General features: G+C 40.0%; 1 protein-coding gene across 2 annotated transcripts in view; it reads right to left on the bottom strand.

Moving 5' to 3' along the window:
• LOC119900561 (adhesion G-protein coupled receptor D2) overlaps positions 1 to 19907 on the bottom strand; it is a 107741-nt gene extending 87834 nt beyond the window's left edge. Inside the window, exons 1-15 of one of the 2 annotated variants that reach the window (XM_038715636.1) lie at positions 19643 to 19907; positions 19498 to 19534; positions 18732 to 18756; positions 18016 to 18225; positions 17048 to 17689; positions 14935 to 15123; positions 14291 to 14364; positions 13637 to 13936; positions 13174 to 13285; positions 12698 to 12844; positions 10462 to 10564; positions 9188 to 9299; positions 8838 to 8893; positions 8527 to 8653; positions 7832 to 7935 (exon numbers count right to left, since the gene is read on the bottom strand). In XM_038715636.1, coding sequence (XP_038571564.1) covers positions 7832 to 7935; positions 8527 to 8653; positions 8838 to 8893; positions 9188 to 9299; positions 10462 to 10564; positions 12698 to 12844; positions 13174 to 13285; positions 13637 to 13936; positions 14291 to 14364; positions 14935 to 15123; positions 17048 to 17689; positions 18016 to 18225; positions 18732 to 18756; positions 19498 to 19533 — 2237 coding nt within the window. In that variant the 5' untranslated portion in view covers position 19534; positions 19643 to 19907. The remainder of the gene's footprint in view (positions 1 to 7831; positions 7936 to 8526; positions 8654 to 8837; positions 8894 to 9187; positions 9300 to 10461; positions 10565 to 12697; positions 12845 to 13173; positions 13286 to 13636; positions 13937 to 14290; positions 14365 to 14934; positions 15124 to 17047; positions 17690 to 18015; positions 18226 to 18731; positions 18757 to 19497; positions 19535 to 19642) is intronic. The other variant, XM_038715637.1, reaches the window with a different exon arrangement.
• Between the last annotated feature and the right edge of the window lie 417 nt (positions 19908 to 20324).

The raw sequence follows: 20324 nt of genomic DNA, 5'->3' as shown, positions 1-20324 counted from the left end.
TATGATAAAAAGAGCAAGAGAGACAGAGAAATGCCCACTGACTCCTTGGCATGTCATTAACACCATGCTGCTCACCTTCTTCACTGGGACAGGGAGGCTACAGTTATGGGGAGACTGGGGTGCTGCTGACTCATCTGTTGTTAGTCTGCTAAAAGGAGCAGGGACAATGATTTAATATAAATATCTTGCTAAACGTTTCCCTGCACTGATTAAATGTTGATAAAATGTAGGCCAACAACAGTCTGCAGCTAGCTAGCTTATTTCACTGTGGAAATTGATATCCTTTCCTTTCCTTTCCTTTCTCTCTTTCCTTTTTTGAAAAACAGATTTGAGTTTACTAGGCAACATTGTGATCACTGTCACTGATAAGTGCGCTAAGGCAGAACCAAACCATTTCATGCAGATACGGGGGGTGGTCGGTCAATATGGATGTTTACTTTTTGGTCAAAGGGGATATTTAACTTCTATTGCCAAAAACAATGAGATAATTAATTGTATTATTATATTCAAAATACTCAATGATGATGGTATATATAAATATAATTCGATATTAATTTTCACCTATTTTTTGGGGGCCCTGTCAGTCAGGGAATTGGAATTGTCCTAACTTTTCCCCCCTTTATGGCGCCCCTGAGTATACAGTACAAAACTGATGGACAAATTAAAAATGGAAAAGAAAGGGCCACAATATTATCTAATAAGATTATGCAGAAGCCATTTAGAACATTATACACAAGTATTTTTCTATATTATTATATTTTTCATTATACACAAGTATCTTAACAACTGCCTTTGTGAATTTAAAAAATGGATGTTTCCTCCAGCTGAACTCAGACAAAACAGAAATCCTGGTCATCGGGTCTCAGCAGATGGCAATCAAATACTGCCATCTGCTGGTTCCCTAGTAAATCACATTAAGCCTGTGGCAAAGAACCTTGGTGTTTGGTTTGATAGTAATTTAAATTTCAAGCAGCACACCACAAAGCTTGTTCAATCATGTTTTTATCAACTTAGAAATATAGCAAAAATTCGATCTATGTTAACTTTTAAGGACACCGAGACCATTTTACACGCCTTCATCTCATCACGCCTGGATTATTGCAACAGCTTTTTCACCTGTTTAACCCAAAAATCTATTGATCGACTCCAGACTGTCCAGAACTCAGCTGCCAGGCTTTTAACCAGAACAAAGAAATATGACCACATTACTCCTATTTTAGCTTCATTACACTGGCTCCCAGTATGTTTTAGAATTGACTTTAAAATTCTATTGATCACTTTTAAAACTCTTCATGGCCTCTCGCCTTGTTATATTTCTGACCTTTTAGTCCCATACGCACCAGCACGTACCTTGAGATCCTCGGGCAGAGGTCTGTTGTCTGTTCCAGAGTCTCGACTGAAAACTAAAGGGACAGAGCGTTTGCTGTCAGGGCCCCGAGGCTCTGGAACAGCCTGCCCAAGGAAATCAGGTCGGCTGAGTCAGTGAACTCTTTTAAGTCCCTTCTTAAAACATACGTTTATAGGAGAGCCTTTCCCAATCTTATTTGACTTTTATTTTATCCCTTTTATTTTATTGTATTTTACTAATTTTATATTAATTTTTCATGCTCTTATCTTGTTTTTTTTGTATTATTCTTTACACTTGTTAAAGCACTTTGTAACTTGTTTTTGAAAAGTGCTCTACAAATAAGGATTATTATTATTATTATTATTATTATTATTATTTCTTCCTAGCTATGCCTTGAGTTGAGTATTATTGTTTGTTTCTCATTGTGTTTGCAAAACTTCTGAAGCCGCGCCATGATATTGAGCTTAACTTATTGAGAGCATGTGTGAGGAGAGGGGCTGCACAGTGTGTGCACAAGGATAAACACTGTGTTAGAGACCCCTCCTGGCCAGTTCATCATAGTTTATATTAATGCAGCACGGTGAAGATATAGACGCTTCATAGGAGACAAGCGTATATAAAATGGATCTATCCGTCAGTCTCCTGATTCATACACTTCACTGATAAACCACAGAATTGTAGAGTAACATTATGCTTCATAATCAAAGAAAGCCTTTATAGCACATTGACACTTCTGTCTATATACACACGGTTCCATCAAAACTTTCTCAGCTCAGCACAATGAGAATTCAGAATCTCAAAAAAAGACACTAGTTTCTAAACACTGTACTGATATGAAAGAGGCATCATCCAGGGCAAGCGAGGCATCAAAGCCACTGTGGCCGTAAGCCATATCATTTTTTGTGAGGAATAAGGCCAAACAAAAGATACACAGTGGCAAAAGCCATCATGGACTTTGTGAAATTCCTGCCCTGTTGGAATCTGTTTATGGATTCTACTTGTTTAAATTGTCCAACCTGTTTATTGCATTGCTGTATCATGACTTTCAATTTCTGTTTTGAAGATGAGATGTGTTTAAGAGATTTTAAATACATGATGTTAAAATATGTTTTCATGTTTTATTGGTGGGCTAATATCTGATCAATATTTTGCTGGAACGCAGAGAGCTCATGAACCAGATACTTTACATAACACTATCTTAAGAAACAAACATACTGTCTTTACAGAGCAAAAATAGGTTAAATATTTCCATTTTAGGATGTTACATATAAATGAAACAGACAGCTACATCTCGTTGAGAGGGATAAATGAAGAGCATCTCATTACCTCCTGATGGGTTTAGTCTATTTCGAATAATTTCTTATCTGCATCACTGCTTGTGACCACTGTAATTTCATGGTGTGATCATGCATGCATCTATTGACATGTGTACTTCTACTTTCTGTGTGTGTGTGCGTGTGCGCGTGTGCGTGTGTGTGTGTACATGCATTTGTGAGTATACAAATACATCATACGCCAGCATGTGTGTGAAATGCATGGCTGCACTCTGTGATTTCAGGACAATCATAAATTGTCAGGGAAGCTCCTCTCCAGCTGATTGTGATCCTTCGGTGACCCCTATGTTAATTAATGCCTGCGGTATGCCGCTATAAACCTTCAGAGTGGACTCACAAGTAGACTACAGTAATTACTGTATTAGCACTAGTCAATACTCATAGCAGCCTTAGAAACAGACCACGAGCAAAACAATGCCAATAAGTTATCTCACTCTTTTTAAAGTCTGGGAGGTAATGTCACATCAAATCCCATGAGGAGAGAGTGGAATCTTGATTTTGTTATCAGCAAACTAGAGCCCAACTGATATGGGATTTTTAAATCTGATACCGATTTCGATATTTGAGGACTTTAAAATCCGATAAGCCAATAAATCGGTCAATATCCTTTTTTCTCCGGGTGCTCCGGCTTCCTCCCACCACCCAAAGACATGCGGACTAGGTTAATTGGTGACCCTAAATTGTCCTTAGGTGTGAGTGTGAGTGGTTGTTTGTCTATGTGTGGCCAGGGTGTACCCCGCCTTTTGCCCGATGCCAGCTGGGATTGGCTCCAGCCCCCCGCGACCCTGTACGCAGGATAAGCGGTTGACGATGGATGGATGGATATTGTATAATAGTACTTTGAACAAAAAGTAGTTTCATAAAGTTTTCATAAATAAGAGCCAAATATATAAAACTAGAGAAAACATTTTTAAAATATCTGATTTGTTTATTATAAATGATAAATTATAGAGTACTACTACTAATGAATGTAAAATTAAATAGTGTATGTATCGTGGGGGCCAGTGAAACAGAAACTATAAAAAAAAAAATATGGTACTACTACTAAAAATAATAATACCATATATCATAGGGGTGTGACAGACGAGATTTTAACACTATTTTTACGAAATCTTTAATGCTAAATTATATGAAAATTCTGAGCACTAAACACTTTATTTCCTGCATTCTGATAAATGTTTCTGCACCAGTTTCTGGTAATGTAAAGAAAAACAAAATTCAGGTGGCAGGTGACAATTTAAAATCTATAGCCTAACTGGAACAGAATATAACGCAGTGCAGCTCTCAGTCATTCTGTGTTTCTTTCAGATCTATTTCTCCTGCTAATGTGTGGCTTTCTTAACCACCATCTGGCTCTAAAAAATGCAGTCCACGATACAGTGAAAGAGAGGAAACGTTGCCCTTAATTAATCTAATACTAGATGACTGTCTACAAGGACCTGAAACTTTGACATTTCACACTAACGTTTCTCTAACTTACATAACTCTGTGAGGCAGGAAGCCGCTTCAGATACTTGTTCAGCTCACGTTCTTTCACAGGTTCCCTCTCGTTTAATCATTTCTGACACACCGAATTTAGAATACGTCAAACGCTATAGTTTAATCGCTCATTAATGTTAGCGCTCCTCCACTGATAAACATGACATTAGCTTTGAGGCTAATTTAGCAACGGGCAGCGTTAGCTGCTTATTTAGAAGTAATGAATTAGAGAGAAAAGAGAGGACCGGTCGCTAGAACTGCCACCCTGTTTCAGAAATAAATCTACAATCATATCTGTCAGCAGCATAACCTCTAACACCCAACTACCGTAACATTAAACACACTGCCGTGAGCCGGAAGAGGGCAGTGAAAAATGGGGGGTATTTGTGGTGCTGCAGTGTTTTGAACAGAGAAGCTGTAACACCCCCTCTGGTGGGCAAACTATGCAACACTCATGATATGAGGGAAGGATCCGACTCTTTTTCTTTTTTAATAGTCATATATCGGCTGTTATAACCTATGCTAACAATACTATGAACTTCACAAGTGGTTTACACACACAAACAAAATGTATTCCCATGATTGCATCAAGGACTCATTTCTATGGATTTAAATGTTACTGGTGTAATTGGATTGGCGGATCAACTGGGGCCAAAATTTCCCAAGTGAATAAACTAATTGAAAAGTCCTACATTGGCCAATGGGAAGCCATTACCTTGAACTGTCTAAGAGTTGATTAGATTCCACAAAAGTATGCTTAAATGCTGTTACTAGTGGCACATTGTTATTATTACTGATATCAGTAATCAGGTTCTTTTCCCTGACAGATAAAAATTCTTTGAATACTATGAGCAATTGACCCTTTGCTAAGCCACGCCCCGGATACATAGCTGGCCAATCACAGCGCAGTATAGGAGTATCGCTCTAACTGAGGTCCGACACTTTCATGGCAAAGAGAATCTTTTTTTTATGTATTTTCCTAAGATATGGTCAAACGCTGTTCCTGGGGCACTTAATAGTTACAGTCGCTACCCAGAGAAGTTGATGGGAGAAGTACGAATTATTCTCTTTCCAAAACCTAAAATAAATCCGGAAAAATGTCAGCTGTGGATTGCTCCTAATGTAATGTTAGTTAGCTAACACTAGCTAACTTCCTACTGAATGTAACGTAATAAAGCCCTACTGTTCTGCTTTTTAATGATTGTAATAATGAATAGAGACCTACCCAGCTTTACCCAACGAAGGTTAAAATCAAGGGCAACTGGACTTGGTTGAAGATACTGGAAGACGTTTCGTCCCTCATCCAAAGGAATGAGTTTTGTTCTTAAGAACAAAACTACAGGGGAGGAGGAAAAGAAGGTCAAACGCAACAACATTGTGATTCCATACGTGTCTGGAGTATCAGAGAAACTCAGGAGGATTTTCAACACACATAACGTCCCTGTGTTTTTTAAACCCAAGAACACACTAAGACAGATGCTGGTACACACCCAAACACAAGAAAAGCAATCTAGTGTATGCGGTCCAATGCAGTGAGGAATGCACAGACCTGTATATTGGGGAGACTAAACAACCACTACACAAACGCATGGTTCAACACAGAAGGGCCAACTCCTCAGGTCAAGACTCTGCTGTCTACTTACATCTGAAGGACAGAGGACACTCGTTTGAGGACCACCAGGTGCACATTTTAGACAGAGAAGATGGATGGTTTGAAAGAGGTGTCAAGGAAGCCATCTACACCAGGGTTGAGAAGCCGAACAGGGGAGGGGGTCTACGCCACCACTTATCCTCCACTTACAATGCTGTCCTTTCATCACTTCCCAGGAAACTCAACAAACGTAACCTAAGCCTCAGGTGAAGATACCAACGATGGTCGTTCAGTCTTGGCCACAGGTAGTCTTAACGACTGTAACGACTATCGTCACAGCAACAAGGAACACTAACGAACCAGCGGTATCGATGACCCGGGCCAACGACCCCACTGAGGTTAAATAGCTGAGTTTCCCTGCCAGTCAGTCAGAACTGAAGAAGTCCTTTGGATTAAGAACAAAACTCATTCCTTTGGATGAGGGACGAAACGTCTTCCAGTATCTTCAACCAAGTCCAGTTGCCCTTGATTTTTAACCTTCGTTGGATAACTATGACCTGGATGACTGAGAATCTTCAGAGATACCCAGCTTTACAGGAACAGTGTTGATCCTTAATATCGTTGTCTTTTGTCTCAATCGTGGGGGGATGCGGTGGTTCACTTTTACTGTGATTGGTATGCTTTAGCTTCTATCTTCAGTTTGTCAGTTTGACAGCCTGTGCAGCAAAAGACAGTGGCAGCACCGACGGTTTCAAGTATATCCAGCTGCAGCCTGCAGACCGTGACGGAAGTTGACGGAAGTTGAACTTCCAAATATGGTTTGTCCCAGAAGACAATGCGCACAAAACATGATGATGTTCATCTCGGCTTACGTACATGATAGATCCTAATGCAAACCGTTTTATTCTTTAGAAGCCAACAACAGAACTTTAAATACACTTCTGAGAAGGCGAGAAATCAACTGTGTAGATTTCGAAGATCGTTATTTTTACGAAAATTGGCAGCGAATCGAAAATGTGTTCAAACTTTTTCAGAGTTGAGAAGCTCCGCAAGTGCCAACCATAGTGCCGACGGGTGTTTTAGCTGCAGTAACATTACCGGAGGCTGCACAGCAACACAATGGAGGTTAACCCTATCTGCTAGCACAGTGCGCCGCTGTAGGGTTAACCGGTCTACATGCATATAATCAATAACTTTAGGCACATACCCTGGTTAGGGTAAGAGGAATATACTTCGGGGGGCTGTCAGGAATAGCTAGCTAGCTACAGTTAGCTCCCCCAGGCCCAGTCACACAGACCACTGCAGCCAACACAGCAGATGTGTTTTAGCCTAGTTTTAACCTAAATCGAGATACATCTGGCTCGTGATGTAACATTACAGAATATTCTTGGCTTGTGAAACTTGAAACATTGTCTTATTATTATCATTAGGCTATTATAAATAAGTATTTGCAGGAATTATAGTATAAATATACTATATTAATAATATAGTAAGTATAGTATAGTAAATATTAACACATAACGTACACTGATTACTACGTTGACACTTGACCATAGTCTGTATTCACTTGACACCTCTTTCTTTAAACGGCTTTTTTTTATTTAACAACTATGCGTGGACCGAGCGGTCGAGATAAACATCATCACGTTTTGTGCGCGGTGGCTTCTGGGACAACCCATATATGGAAGTTCAACTTCTGTCAACTTCCGTCACGTTTGTCTGGTTTTTATATACAGTCTAAGGTTTGTTTGCGGGCTGCAGCTGGACCCTTCTCGACGGTTTGTCAGACTTAGCAACAGTAACTAAGGGGGGCAGGGCTTAGCAAAAGGTCAATTGTCATGTCCACAGAATAGATTTGAATATCAAATATTGACCAAATTTAAAAGATATTAGTATCTTCAAAATAATTATTATACATAGATTTCAGTTCAACTCTTGTGCTACTGTAAATATATAACCTAAATGTATTTAGAAGCACAAAAAGGTGATGAGGCTGAGTTGCATGCATTGGCTCCAACAGACAGTAACCAGGCAGCCATGTTGGCTTTGTATGTAAGGACAAGAAAATCAGCAACTCACTCCAGCACAGTGAACAGCATCAAGGTCACCACCAGCGCACACAGAGATGCTCCAGAGCCGATGAACGTCAGCTTGGTCAAAATAAGCTCTTCCTCAGGACTCCACTGGGACAGAGGGGATAGGTAGTTACGTGAGGAGGAGAGAGAAAAAGAGAGAGGACAATCCTTCTCCCAAGACAATGAATTCCTACCTCATAGCTTAATGTGTAACACAAAATGCCAAAAATGCACAATTTAAGAACGTATTTACTACTTTTTATGTACTTCTGATAGACATAAAGAAGTTCTACTGATGCATTTTTCAAAAAGATGCATGCTGGGAGTGACACCTGTAGGTTAATATAGTGTACTACAAATCCTATCCACAATTTTAGAGATCAAAGATCCCAGACTGGAATTAGATTCCACATCAGGAAGATTTAGATATAAGCCCCCTTTCCACTGCACGGCACCAGCTTGACTCGGCTCAAATCGCCTCGTCTTTTTTTGGTTTTCCATTGCGGAAAAGTTGTACCTGTACCTGCTTCCAGGAATTTTTTTTTGTATCACCTCCGTCGAGGTTCCAAGCAAGCTGAGGCGATACTAAAAGGTGACGTGAAAACGGAGCATGGCCAAACCGAGATGTAAACATCATGCAACCTCTACTTCAGTAAATGTGATTCAACTCACTGCATCACAACACATCTCATGAGTTACCTTGGACTCCAGGTAATTCATCAGCACTGCAAAGTTGGTTGTGTGGTTACACTGGCAGGAAGTGATACCAGTGAGGGCAAAAGTCACCCTGCAACCATCACTGGACCAGCTATTGGTATGATTATGCCTATACAGAACAAAACACAAGCACACACACACATACAAACACACTCAAACACACACTGAAAATATGTCCTAAAAATGAATAGTACACAAAAAATCATTATTTACCCAACAGCCTCAATCTCTATCGTAACAACACGTTCATATATCAGGGCTGTTTATCTTACTGTGGTGTTGGTCAAACTTACATCAAGTTGAAATTCCAAAAGGCACAAACAGGAGTAGGACGCTGTGAATACTCTACCTAGAAAAAAATAAATAAAATTGCAATTGTTTTCCAGCCAAAAGCTACATTGATCAAAGCCGTGGCCAAAACGAATGGTTGCTTTTTACAAAATGTTTGCCATGAGTAGGAATTTCAGATTCAAGACATACCAGAATGTTTTGAGAACTTTCAAAAAAACAAAACTGTACTCCAAAAAGTATTTATCTCAACAAGCTGTTAATGATTAATAATGTTTCTGATTTGGTCTAAGCTTGTCTGATCAGTCATGAAGTCTAAATGCATATAATTGATAATGTAGGCTTAAAGCAATACCACATGTGATGAGGAAAGGGTGTACTCGACGGCCACAGGGATGGTTTGGGCCTTGGAGGTATCGCGGACGGTGGCTGATATGACAGCGGAAGCCAGGTGACCTGGTAGAATTCTGGGAGGGCAGCAAATGATTCGCAGTTACATCTGTCTTATAACTTAAAGATTTTAAATATGCGAAAAAACTGAATTCAAATTACAGGTTTCCACTCTCTGGACAGGTTTCTCCCTACTCTTTCAAAATGATGAAAAAAGTGAAAGCATACCTTATTTGATTGAACTAAGAGCAAATATTGTTAAATTGGAAAATAAAGGAATTTAAGAAAAAGTAAAATCTTTGTTTTGTAGTTGAATGGCTAGAGGCAGTGACAATTTTCCTGACTAATTTTAAATATGGCATGTGCTGAAAGTAATGTGAAATTTGGTGAAATGGTTGAAAATCATATGGTGACTTGTGATGGCAGTGCTCTGTTAAGTGAAGTAAGCCCCGAAAGCAGTGGTTGGCAATAGGCGGCCCACAGGCCAGAACTGGCCCTCCAGCAATAATATCTGGCCCGCAGCCAGATTGCTTTGATAGCAGGAAAATTAAAAATATATAAATTCATAGCAGCTAGTGAAACGGAACTCAGCCATGACAGCTACAGATATACTCAAATAATCACTTCCTCTTAAGTGATTGTGCCTCCAAAATAAAAGCACGAGAATGTTTTTTTGCAGCAATGCTTTATGTCGAGATTATTGAGAGCTTTAAAAAGTTCTGAAGGGCATTCAAGAGTCTCTGGCTTGCTCGACACACCACTGAAAAAGCCGTCAGTAAACGTCTGATTACCCTGAATTTCCTCAGGGAAATTAAAATGAGCGTCCATAAGTTTATGAATGCAGTTCAAACGCCGGGACAAGCACACACACTACAGCACATGCTTTATTGTGAGCATGTGCAAAAGTGTCCTTTTAATCAATTTGTTTAACAAGGGAGATAAAAAATTTTAGCAGTATGTTGGGATTGATCATACAACCCTACCAACGGGAGTCCCGCACAGTACTGACTTAGCTAAAAGTGCAAACGAGTATCCAAGGATTTGAAATAATTTGACTATGTTCTGGCCCGCCATATAATGGACTGAAAAAAAACTGTCCCGGTGCCAGACTTATTTGCAGACCCCTGCCCTAAAGGTAGAGTTGCTAATAAAATATGCTACCCACACTTGACTCTATTTCAGATTTGTCAGCAACATTTACAGTACAACATAAGAGACAAGAGGTAAACTACAGCCAACCTTTTTACTTTCTCTTGGTTTCTCAGTGGAGGCTCCTGTGGTCCAGACATAATCTCATTCAGATGGCTGTAGTGAGTATGAATAAACATCACTTCCTCATATCCTGATTAAAGAGAGAAGAACAGATTAATTTTTATCCCTTAGTGATACAAAATACTTTGCCGAGCCATCACATCAATATCACAAGTTATTTACCCATCTGCTCGGAGTTCTTTTTCCAAAATATCTTCCAATTATTTTATATATTAATCATATTTTATAGTCCCAGCTACAGTTCCATATTCTGGAGGCATTTGGGTCATAGCAAAACTTACACAGCAAAGAATGCATCTCGCTTAACATGATTTAACTATACTGTGTTGTAACCTGTAGTATTTTTATATTACCATAATTAACAGAATCAAATGACTCCGTTAATAGTAGTATTTTATGCAATAATTTTCAAATAAGCATCAAATACAATTTAAATTTGACTACAGTGTATTTCCTGAGTTAGATTAAAACATGATTCATACCAATGATATCTGAATGTGCTTTAATGTCAAGTGTATAAGGGCTTTATTTTGAAGTAGATTAAAATCCTTTAGCCATAAGATGGTAACAAAAATGAAATGTTCACAATATCTATTAGTTCAATGTTAAGAATGCACAAATATGCATGCCTCATCATGCCTCATGCTGTAGCTACAGTGCCTTCATTTTGGCTAGGCAGGAAATTTCAGTTTACAAATTTGAATCAAGATTTTTTCTACAATACCTGCACAAGGCAACTCCAGTAAGGCTAAAGTAAAGTTATAGTTAGGCAACTAAAACACATGATTCAGAGTACCATGACAATACAGTTTTTTATATTGATTTAATAAGATTAATTGAACAGGACTGTTTTGAGTGCACATGTGGCATGTGTTCAGAGAGGCTGCTGGGCCTGATAACATCCTAGGCCTACAAACATTTGCTAATCAGCTAGTTGATGTTACACTAACGCTTTTAACATATCACTGTAACAGGAGAGTGTTCCCACCTGCTTCAAGACAGCCACAACCATCCATGTACCAAAAAAGTCTGCAGTGTCTAGTCTGAATGACTGCCGCCCTGTGACACTCAACCCCATTCTGATAAGGTTATTTGAGAAACTGTTTCTCCAGAACCAATAGATCCACTGAGGATAGGGAAAAACAACACCTACATCAGAATGCAGTTTGTGGATTTTAGCTCAGAATTCAGAATCTCCCCCATGAAACTGATCAGCAAACTCTACACTCTGCAACTGGATACTGGACTTTCTCACAAACAGACCCCAGACAGTTCAGCTTGGCAGTCACACCTCCTCAACTCTAATGCTCAACACCGGAGTTCCCCAGGGATGTGTGCTCAGCCCCTTCCTGCTCATGCTCTACAACCCCGACATGGAGAGAACTCTTGTTATGAAGTCTACGGATGACACCACCATCATCAGCCAGGTTTCAAACACAGACCTTATGTCAGGGGGAAATCAACTATCTTGCAGACTGGTGCACAGAACAGCTCACATCTCCACGCTGGTAAAGAAAGCCCAGAAACAACTGTAAACAAAAATCCAGAATGCACCCTGATGGAAACATCATAAACTGGCATGGGAGGTGCGCAGCCCAGGAGAAGAGGGCTCTGCAGCAGGTACCCAACTACCGAGCATCAGTGATATCGTTGAGGTGAGGTGCCTGCACAGAGCCCAAAGTATACTAAAAGACAGTGCCCACCCCAGCCACACCCTTTTCACACTACTGCTGTCTGTATCCGATGTCATACCACCACACTGCTTAGCAGCTTTTCCCCCTGGCTGTGAGACTCCTAAATTCATCCTCAGCACTGCACCATGTAAATTTGACTTGTTATTTATCCACTCATCTACTGTATATTATTTTGGTATATAACAATTTGCTTTTTGTGAGTAGCATAAAGGGAACTACAACATAATCTTCTAATACAACCCTGTGTTGTAAAATGATAAATTAATCTACCAGTAAATCAATCAGTAAAGAACGTACAAGCAAGCATTTATTTGGCAGCATGCTGTGTCACATTTTGACATTCGAACACAGATTCATACCTACAACAACCACAGTGTAATTGGCAGCAGTAGGAAGAAGTCTGTGTGGGCATGCCAACTATGTACCAAATAACGTAATAGATGTGTGCACATACATTCTGATTTGGTTTAGCCTCTATGACAATTTTTTTGTGTGTGTGTGTTTCATACCCAGTGTGTGTATCCTCTGGAGCTCAATGTCAGGGATAAGCAACTCATTCTGACCACTGCTGCTGGCTGTGTGAGAGCTGACCGCAGATGGCTTAAAGACTTGACTACAGTTCTCTTCAGACAGCTTCTGCCACTTCATGTACACGTCTGGCGACAAAGGAAGTAGACACCCAGATAATAGAGGCAGATTAACGATAATAGTAACCATGTGTAGAAATGCAAGAATATTTTTAATTATGTGTGTTACAAAGCCAAGAGCTACCAGTGGTAAAAAAGGAAGTAGAAATTTCAATACTGATTGCAAGAATGATGGCCTTTTTTCTTTAAGTGAAATATAATGTGCTGCTGTGAAATCTTTTTATCTTCTTTCAGTAATTTCTCGATCATCTTTGATCACCACTGAAACTGTGCTGCCTGTATTTCGATCTAGGCGCAGACAGATAATCAATATTTTCTTTGAAACATGTTCGTATTACCTATATTCTTGGTAGAAAGAGAGAAGCCTCTCCCCTCAGCAGACAGCATGTCTGCAAGAATTTCGGTGAGATTGTCAATGCTCTTGACAACACTAAATGGCCCCACACTGACCTATAAAAGGAATACAGACCCAACAACATAACGTCAGACAGATTCATGAATGAGAAAGGATGTCTTTCCTGGGTTTCCTGGGCACGAAAGTTGAGACAAATATTTTACCCCATCCATCAAAGTAGGACCAAATACACAATATAAATATGAGAGGAGACCATGCTAAGATAAAATTAACTGTTGGGTTGAATTTGAGTTAAAAATAGGCTTCTTGCATATAACTCAGAAACGTTGATTTTTCTGACAGGTTAGACAGTTACCATACTAACTATTTTCCAGATTACACTTATGCTGTGAGTAAATAAAAAAATTATTTCCGGGGAAACCGATAAACCCAGGTCACTCCCTTACCCCATGCTCTGTTAGGCCCATCCACTGTGTAGCCATGTGGGGCTCCAGCATCAAACTCGCCACCTTTACATAGTTGGTAGCAATGGATACCATGATCTCTGCTGCGTTAGCTCCGGCAGAGTGAGTGCTAGCCAGTGCTGACAGGTCCATCTCAATCATCTGGGTGAGGTAAAGGACATCACTGGAGGTGAGGAGGTTCAGGCCACCGTCCTCCACTGTATGCAGAACAGCTTGGGTCAGCTGCTGCAGCAAGGTCAGATCGCTGTCTGAAGAGGTGTTGACACTGAGCTCCTCCATCACCTGAGGTAAAGAAGGATGGATGGAAGATTTTGAACTTTTTTTTTTTACCTGTTGAAAGGTGGTAGCATTGCAGTATGTAAATTGAGTTTGTATAAAAGTCATTAATTCTACTTTAAATATGGTCAATATTTCCTACATTACACAGCCTAAATGAAACTTTATCAACAGGCTGTGCTGCTGTAAGGTAATGTTGTGATGTTTTTACTGTATCAGTGTGCACTGTCTTCTTTACATTCTGAGTTATTGAGCTGCCTCTGCTCCAAAATCACCAAGATGAGTTCTTGTTAATTTATCGTACTGTACCACTAAAGTGATGATGTGCTACAGACAGCTCCTGTAAACTGCCCCACTCACAGGTTTGGTCAGAGGATGCTTGCTCAATCTACTGAAGAATGGTGTCTTTGGTAACGTCATAGCATCCAGCACTCCTGCAAACAGAAACAGAGAAAATCTCATACAATATAATGAAATTTATTACAGTAAGACCACACAGCTTTAGAAATTTCCATAGATCTAACGCTCTTTGCGATGCTGACATTGTGTGAACAAAAAATTCTAAATTATGCAAAGGTAGTATTTATTATCACCATTGTACTGGTTTGCATGGCAATGTTCAGGTAATGCTCTATTTCCATGGTATCCCAGTGTAGTGTATCAGTGGTTTCCCCAACTGCTGCAAAAATGAAGGTGTTTAGCACTAGCAAACATCTCCCCTGTACAGCACGCTTTTTGGCTGCTATGTAACATTAGCTAAATTAGTAACAAAGTATTGCTTATTAGCTGCATGCCATTACTAGCTACTTGTCCGGTACAAGCTTAGACTAGACTGGTGTACAGCTCTGTCCTGTACACATACTGTACATCCTGATAGTTAAATTATATTTCAGTTTTCAGAGAAGATTCCCTCCCCTAATCAAACCAAATGATCAGACCAAATGATCACATTACATCAAGACTAGAAATGCATACAACTTCATTGACAGTGGTATTATTGGTACCTTTCTTAAACTGGCAGACAGCCCCTCTCAATGAGTGACACTTGGCTAGGCCCCGTCTGCCAATAATAGGGTCAAAGATGCCACAATCCTCATCAGACTCGGGGACGTGGAACAACTCAAAGGATATAGTTTGATTCTGCAAAGAATTTCCATCCAGAATGGAATCTAACAATGATTTTGGTAAGGTTCCTAAGGAAGAAAATGGTAAGGGTTATTCTTAACATTACAATCTAGAAAATGAAAGATGTACACATCAAGACTGGACGTCATATCCAAAGTAGTGTGTATAGTGCTACCCTTCGGGGCAGGAGAAGCAGGCGGGTTTCATTAAATGCAAGATTCCCAAGATATGATGTCATGTCAACACTACACAGCATCTTTTAGCATGTAATAAAAGGTCTGTGCCCACTGTCGTCTAACTGCACAACAGCTGTGGAGAGCAATGACTATTGCAATCAAGCTGACCAGCCAGCTTTTTTTACCTTCTCTATTTATCTGTATCTTATTTCACTCCTTGTGCTGCTGGTGTTTATGAAGCTCAAAGCTTGTGGTCATGGCAAATAACACACAGTATAGTTTAGGCAACGATAACACTTGGTTAAAGTTATAAAACAATTATGGTCATAGTTATTGAAAGATCTATGTCACAGACAAGTAAAATGTGTGTGTTTTTTTTAGTTAAATGCCTTGGTGTTGTTGTGTGATAACAGGACATTGGTCTAGGACACTTAGGAAGAAACTGATTTGACCAGAAGACTAGCTGTTACAATGATTGAATCTATGGAAGATCAGTTGCAAGAGTAGTGTAGCATATATGTGTATGACTGAACTGGTCTGTTGAGAAAGAGGAAGATAAAACTATAGGAGTTTGAAAGGGCACCAGGCACTGCCATGTTGTATCCAGTCCTATAACTGAAAGATTGAAGGGTCAATCTTGGCAACAGCTAGTCCTTCAACAGCTACTGTACACATACCATGACTCTGTAAATTAATCTTAAAAGACAGGCAATTTAATTCCTACACTGTAACTGAAAATCACTGAGGACTGCAAACACACTATCCTTTCTGCATGCCCAGTTCCAGAAGGTGGAGTCAGTGTTTTGGACTCTCATTGCTCACTGGGGAGCATGATGTCAGAATGGGAGAAGTGTGTTTTGAAGGGTGGGATTCAGAGTGACGTGAGTCACAAAACATTTACAAGAACCATTAGGAGCCCTAACATTTGCCAATTACAACTTGGTCACCATCTCCCCTATTCAGTGAACGATGAGAGAAACAGCAAGAGAGACAGAGATTTCCACTTTCCTTCAATGTCATTAAACTTCCAGTAGTGTTTAAAGGAAAAGAAAAGTGAGTGTGTGTGTTTGTTTATTGTGTGTATGTAAGTTTGCCAATGCATGCCATAAATTGAGAAAGGATTAGGGATATCCTGGATCAGAATACCTGCGCGCCAATTCATTCATTTCTTGGTCATCCAGTGAAAAGTGCAGACTGATTTGAAAAGCTGACAGTGAATGCGCTGGAGAGAAGCTCCAAAATAAATTTGAAACACTGGGGTATTGTAGATATAGATCAGAGATTTTCTTAGTCTGATCTTGGTCTTCTGCAATTATATCCTTGCAGTCCTATAGTTTCGCACTTTGACCTCATGCTGCAACCAACATCTATGTAAATTACATCATGATTTGGGCCTGATCAGAGAGATGAGAGGAGCATGGGTGTAGAGGAAGATGGAGCAGAAATAGATTAAATTTAAGTCCAGTTTTATCTGCAATTTATTCATAGCAGTTGTTTTACAATGATTGGAATGCAGTTTAGCACATCAGGCCAGCTCACATCTTGGCATGTTACTGAAAAGTGAGTAGGCCAAAATGACTTTCAAATAGTCTCTATGTGATTATTATTTTCTGCATAGCAACCCCACCCAGTCCTAGTTCCAAATTAGCTTAACTGTAAACAGTATGAAAGTAATGCTTAACTATATATTGGAGTCTCTTCTGACTGTTATGGTGTAAATTAATTCCTGAACTCCCCTGAACTTGGTGATTTAATTAGCTTAATTTAGATTCTGGCAACCCTTCCGTTCTTCCCTATCCTCATGCAACAAATATACCTTGACATGGGCTGTCTCTCCATAGTTTCGTAAGGGAGGGCTCTATTTCCATGGCTGCTCCACTCCACTTGAACACCAGCCCAGAGGGAATGGGTGAACACTGCATTTCCATGATGTAGATTTCGCTGCTGTACAGTACCCGATCCCATATGTGCAGCTCTGTGATGCTCCCCGAGAATGACTCATCCTTCTTAAATGAGCCCCCAAAGATGTCCTGCTCCTGCCCGATAATGAAAAGGCCGTCAGATCCAATGGTATCAGAACTGTTTAAGCCAGCGCCCCTGGAGGCTTCACGGCCATGAGTAAATAGCACCCAGCGTCCACCATTGTGGCTCCAAGAAACGCACACCGAGTGCCAGGAGTCGTCATGGGCGAAAGCTTCTTGGTAAGGTCCATGAATGCCATGGACCAGCAGAGCCAGCTGCACAGGCTTGCCCTGGATCAAGTTCGCGCGGAGCTGGAACTCATTAATATATGACTGGATGGAATAAGAGAATATGGTGGAAATTCCGAAGCAATTTGGGTCAAAGCGCAGATGGGTGCAAACAGTCACTGAGCCCATGGAGGGGAACTTGTGCAGGAGACGGGCATGCTTCCTGTCCGAGCGGCCGGTGAACTCCAGAATCAGGGTCTTGGAGGAACCTTTGGTTTCACCCCACACAGAGAGGGAACAAAAGGCATTACTATGAAGGGAAAATCCTGGCACAGTTCTCGGAAAAGATGGAACCTAATTATAAAATTCCACTTTGTGGTTCTATCCCTACTGTAAATACTGGGGGAAAAGTTTTCACTATGGCTAAGAGTGGTGTATGCCAGCATCGTTAGTCCAATTTTATATTGATACCCTTTTTTTAAGCCAGTGAGTGCAGAAAGGTGTCCAGCACATAAAAAACAATGAACCTATTATTTAAAAAGACAGGATGCTAACATGTTAATATAAAGTGTCACAAATGGCACACTGAACCTACTTGAATGATACGTCACGACTTTCCCGGCTATCCACACAGGCTGAGAGATGTTCAAGGATATCAAAAAGCTGGTTAGCTCTTGGTTCTCTATTGTGTTGGAGACATCGGCTAAAGCCCCAGAGCGCTTGTTACACAGCTCCCTTGCACTGTTCCATGTCAGGTTATCAGGCAGATACTCATAGTAGGACTCATTGTATGTAAGGGTGCTGGCTGTTAAACAAAGAAAAAAGAAGTTAAGGGAGAGATCCCTACCTCTCAACATCTGCTAAAAAAAGAATGAAATTGCTACAGTGTTTTGTTTGATTCAGACACCCCAAAGGCATTTTAATCCTGTTTAGATCATTTCTGGGACTTCGTGCTATAACCAACACCTCTGGTAGAGCAGTGCCACTGTTTAAATTAAAATAAAATAACAATAATACATTTCCATTCAAAAACAGGTGGATGGAAACACATTTCCTAAGACACACAGCCACCAGCCACATGATGATGTAAATATCTCATCCTTTATACTCAACTGTGACAGGCAAGTGTGGTAAAGTTATGTGAGAAAGTCCTTAATTTGGATGACAACTCTTTGAAGCACTTAAGCATGTATGCTAGTTAGCCTCTCTAACTTCGGGCTCAAGTTACTTGCTAGGTTAGCAACTTGGTCTAACTTTACCATCTTAAATGAAATGGTGTTTAACTGAAAAGATAAATAGGAACGGACTCACCTGATATATAGCTGTGAAAACAAACCTGAAACATAAGTTTAGGTTTAGCATATTGCTGAAGGTATGAAGCCACACAACAGAGACTATTTACTAGTATGAGAAAACACAACAGGTGACAAGAACACCTGCATTTCCTCTGCCAAGCCCTAACGCACCATACTTTTGCGCACCTACATAAATGTTTTTAAAAAAACGTTGGTTATCAATTAATGAATGTTTGTATTATGCTGAATCCATTTAAACAGTGAGCTATACCTGTGCCTGTAGCATTAAAGATGACTTAATTGCCTGCTATTCTACTTTATGCACTAACTTTACACTGCAAAGAATGAATGCGTTAATGTATCATCTTGATTGACTTTATAGCCAATCAAAAGACAGTATTTAAACTGCAACAAATGACTAATGCAATGAAGCGAAATGAAACTCACTTGATCACAGGGCATATTTAAACATTCATAAAGACAGGAAAAACATCCATAACGACATAAACAATGAATTCATAGTATCAAATTATTATGTTTTTTTGGTTTTTCACAACCAGTACATCCCACACAAACACGGTGAGCCTCATTGCTTTTTGAGCCTAATTTCACAGAGAAATTAGTCAAGAAAATGGAAGCTATTGGGATATGGGCGTTTTGCAAAACTCTGAAAACACATTGCCTAGTTAAAAGCTTCACCATCTGTGTGTTAAAAGTCGACGTGTGTTTGTCTAAAATACCCGACAGGAGTGAAAACGTAATTACAAAGATTAAGTACTTACAAGCAGCCCTACATTGGGGAACAATAACCAGTGCATCCTGAAAAAAAACCCACCTTCATTAGCTAAGAATGGAAAGCAATTTCATCGTAATATGATTCATTATTATGGTGTAACATAAAAAGAAAAACTATTTGGGTAGTTTTACCTGAAGTCTTGTTAAAAACTTTTTTTGCGCGTCTTCTCATTCCAGTCGCGTTGTGTCTGAACGCAGCATGCAACGACTCCTTAAAGCGTCGTGTTTTTTTCTTTTTTCACTAAGTCAGAGACGTTTTGAGTAAGTGTACAGTAGCTCAACGTATTTCTTCTCAGCTGTACTCTATCAGTCCGTCACTACAGTACCGGAGGAACCCTGGCGGTAGCTGGCTCCAGAGCACATGAAGGGAGGATGCAGAAGAAGCTGCAGAGGAGTGGGTGTAGCGAGCAGAGCACAGGAGGGATTCCAAAAGTAGGGTTCAAGGACATTCAGTGGCCCTTCAGTGTGGTGCAGGGTGTCTGCTCCATATACTATATAAATATATATGTATGTATGTGTATGAATATAAAAAGGTCTCATCTAGAGGCGTGTACAATAACAAATACACAAATTAATGTGAATCCATCAATCAAGTAATGGATGCAGTGTATAAACTGGGAGCTCAAGACATAATTCCCAAAAGTTTGGGATCCTTGAGTTTGATTTAGTTCCCAAGATAGGGAACATGGACCAGCGGGCAATCCACTGCCATTAGGAGTACCTACATTTACAACATAGGGAAATTAATGTATGAAAGATCATTTTGCAGGTTTCTCCGTCCACCTACAACAGAGACCAATATCTCACACGGTGT

The sequence above is a fragment of the Micropterus salmoides genome, unplaced genomic scaffold (assembly GCF_014851395.1).
Source record: "Micropterus salmoides isolate LMB-PRFRI ecotype aquatic unplaced genomic scaffold, ASM1485139v1 Ms_hic_scaffold_13, whole genome shotgun sequence".
Lineage (NCBI taxonomy): Eukaryota > Metazoa > Chordata > Actinopteri > Centrarchiformes > Centrarchidae > Micropterus > Micropterus salmoides.
The sequence above is the reverse complement of the archived record's forward strand: the minus strand, read 5'-3'. Positions and strand labels throughout refer to the sequence as shown.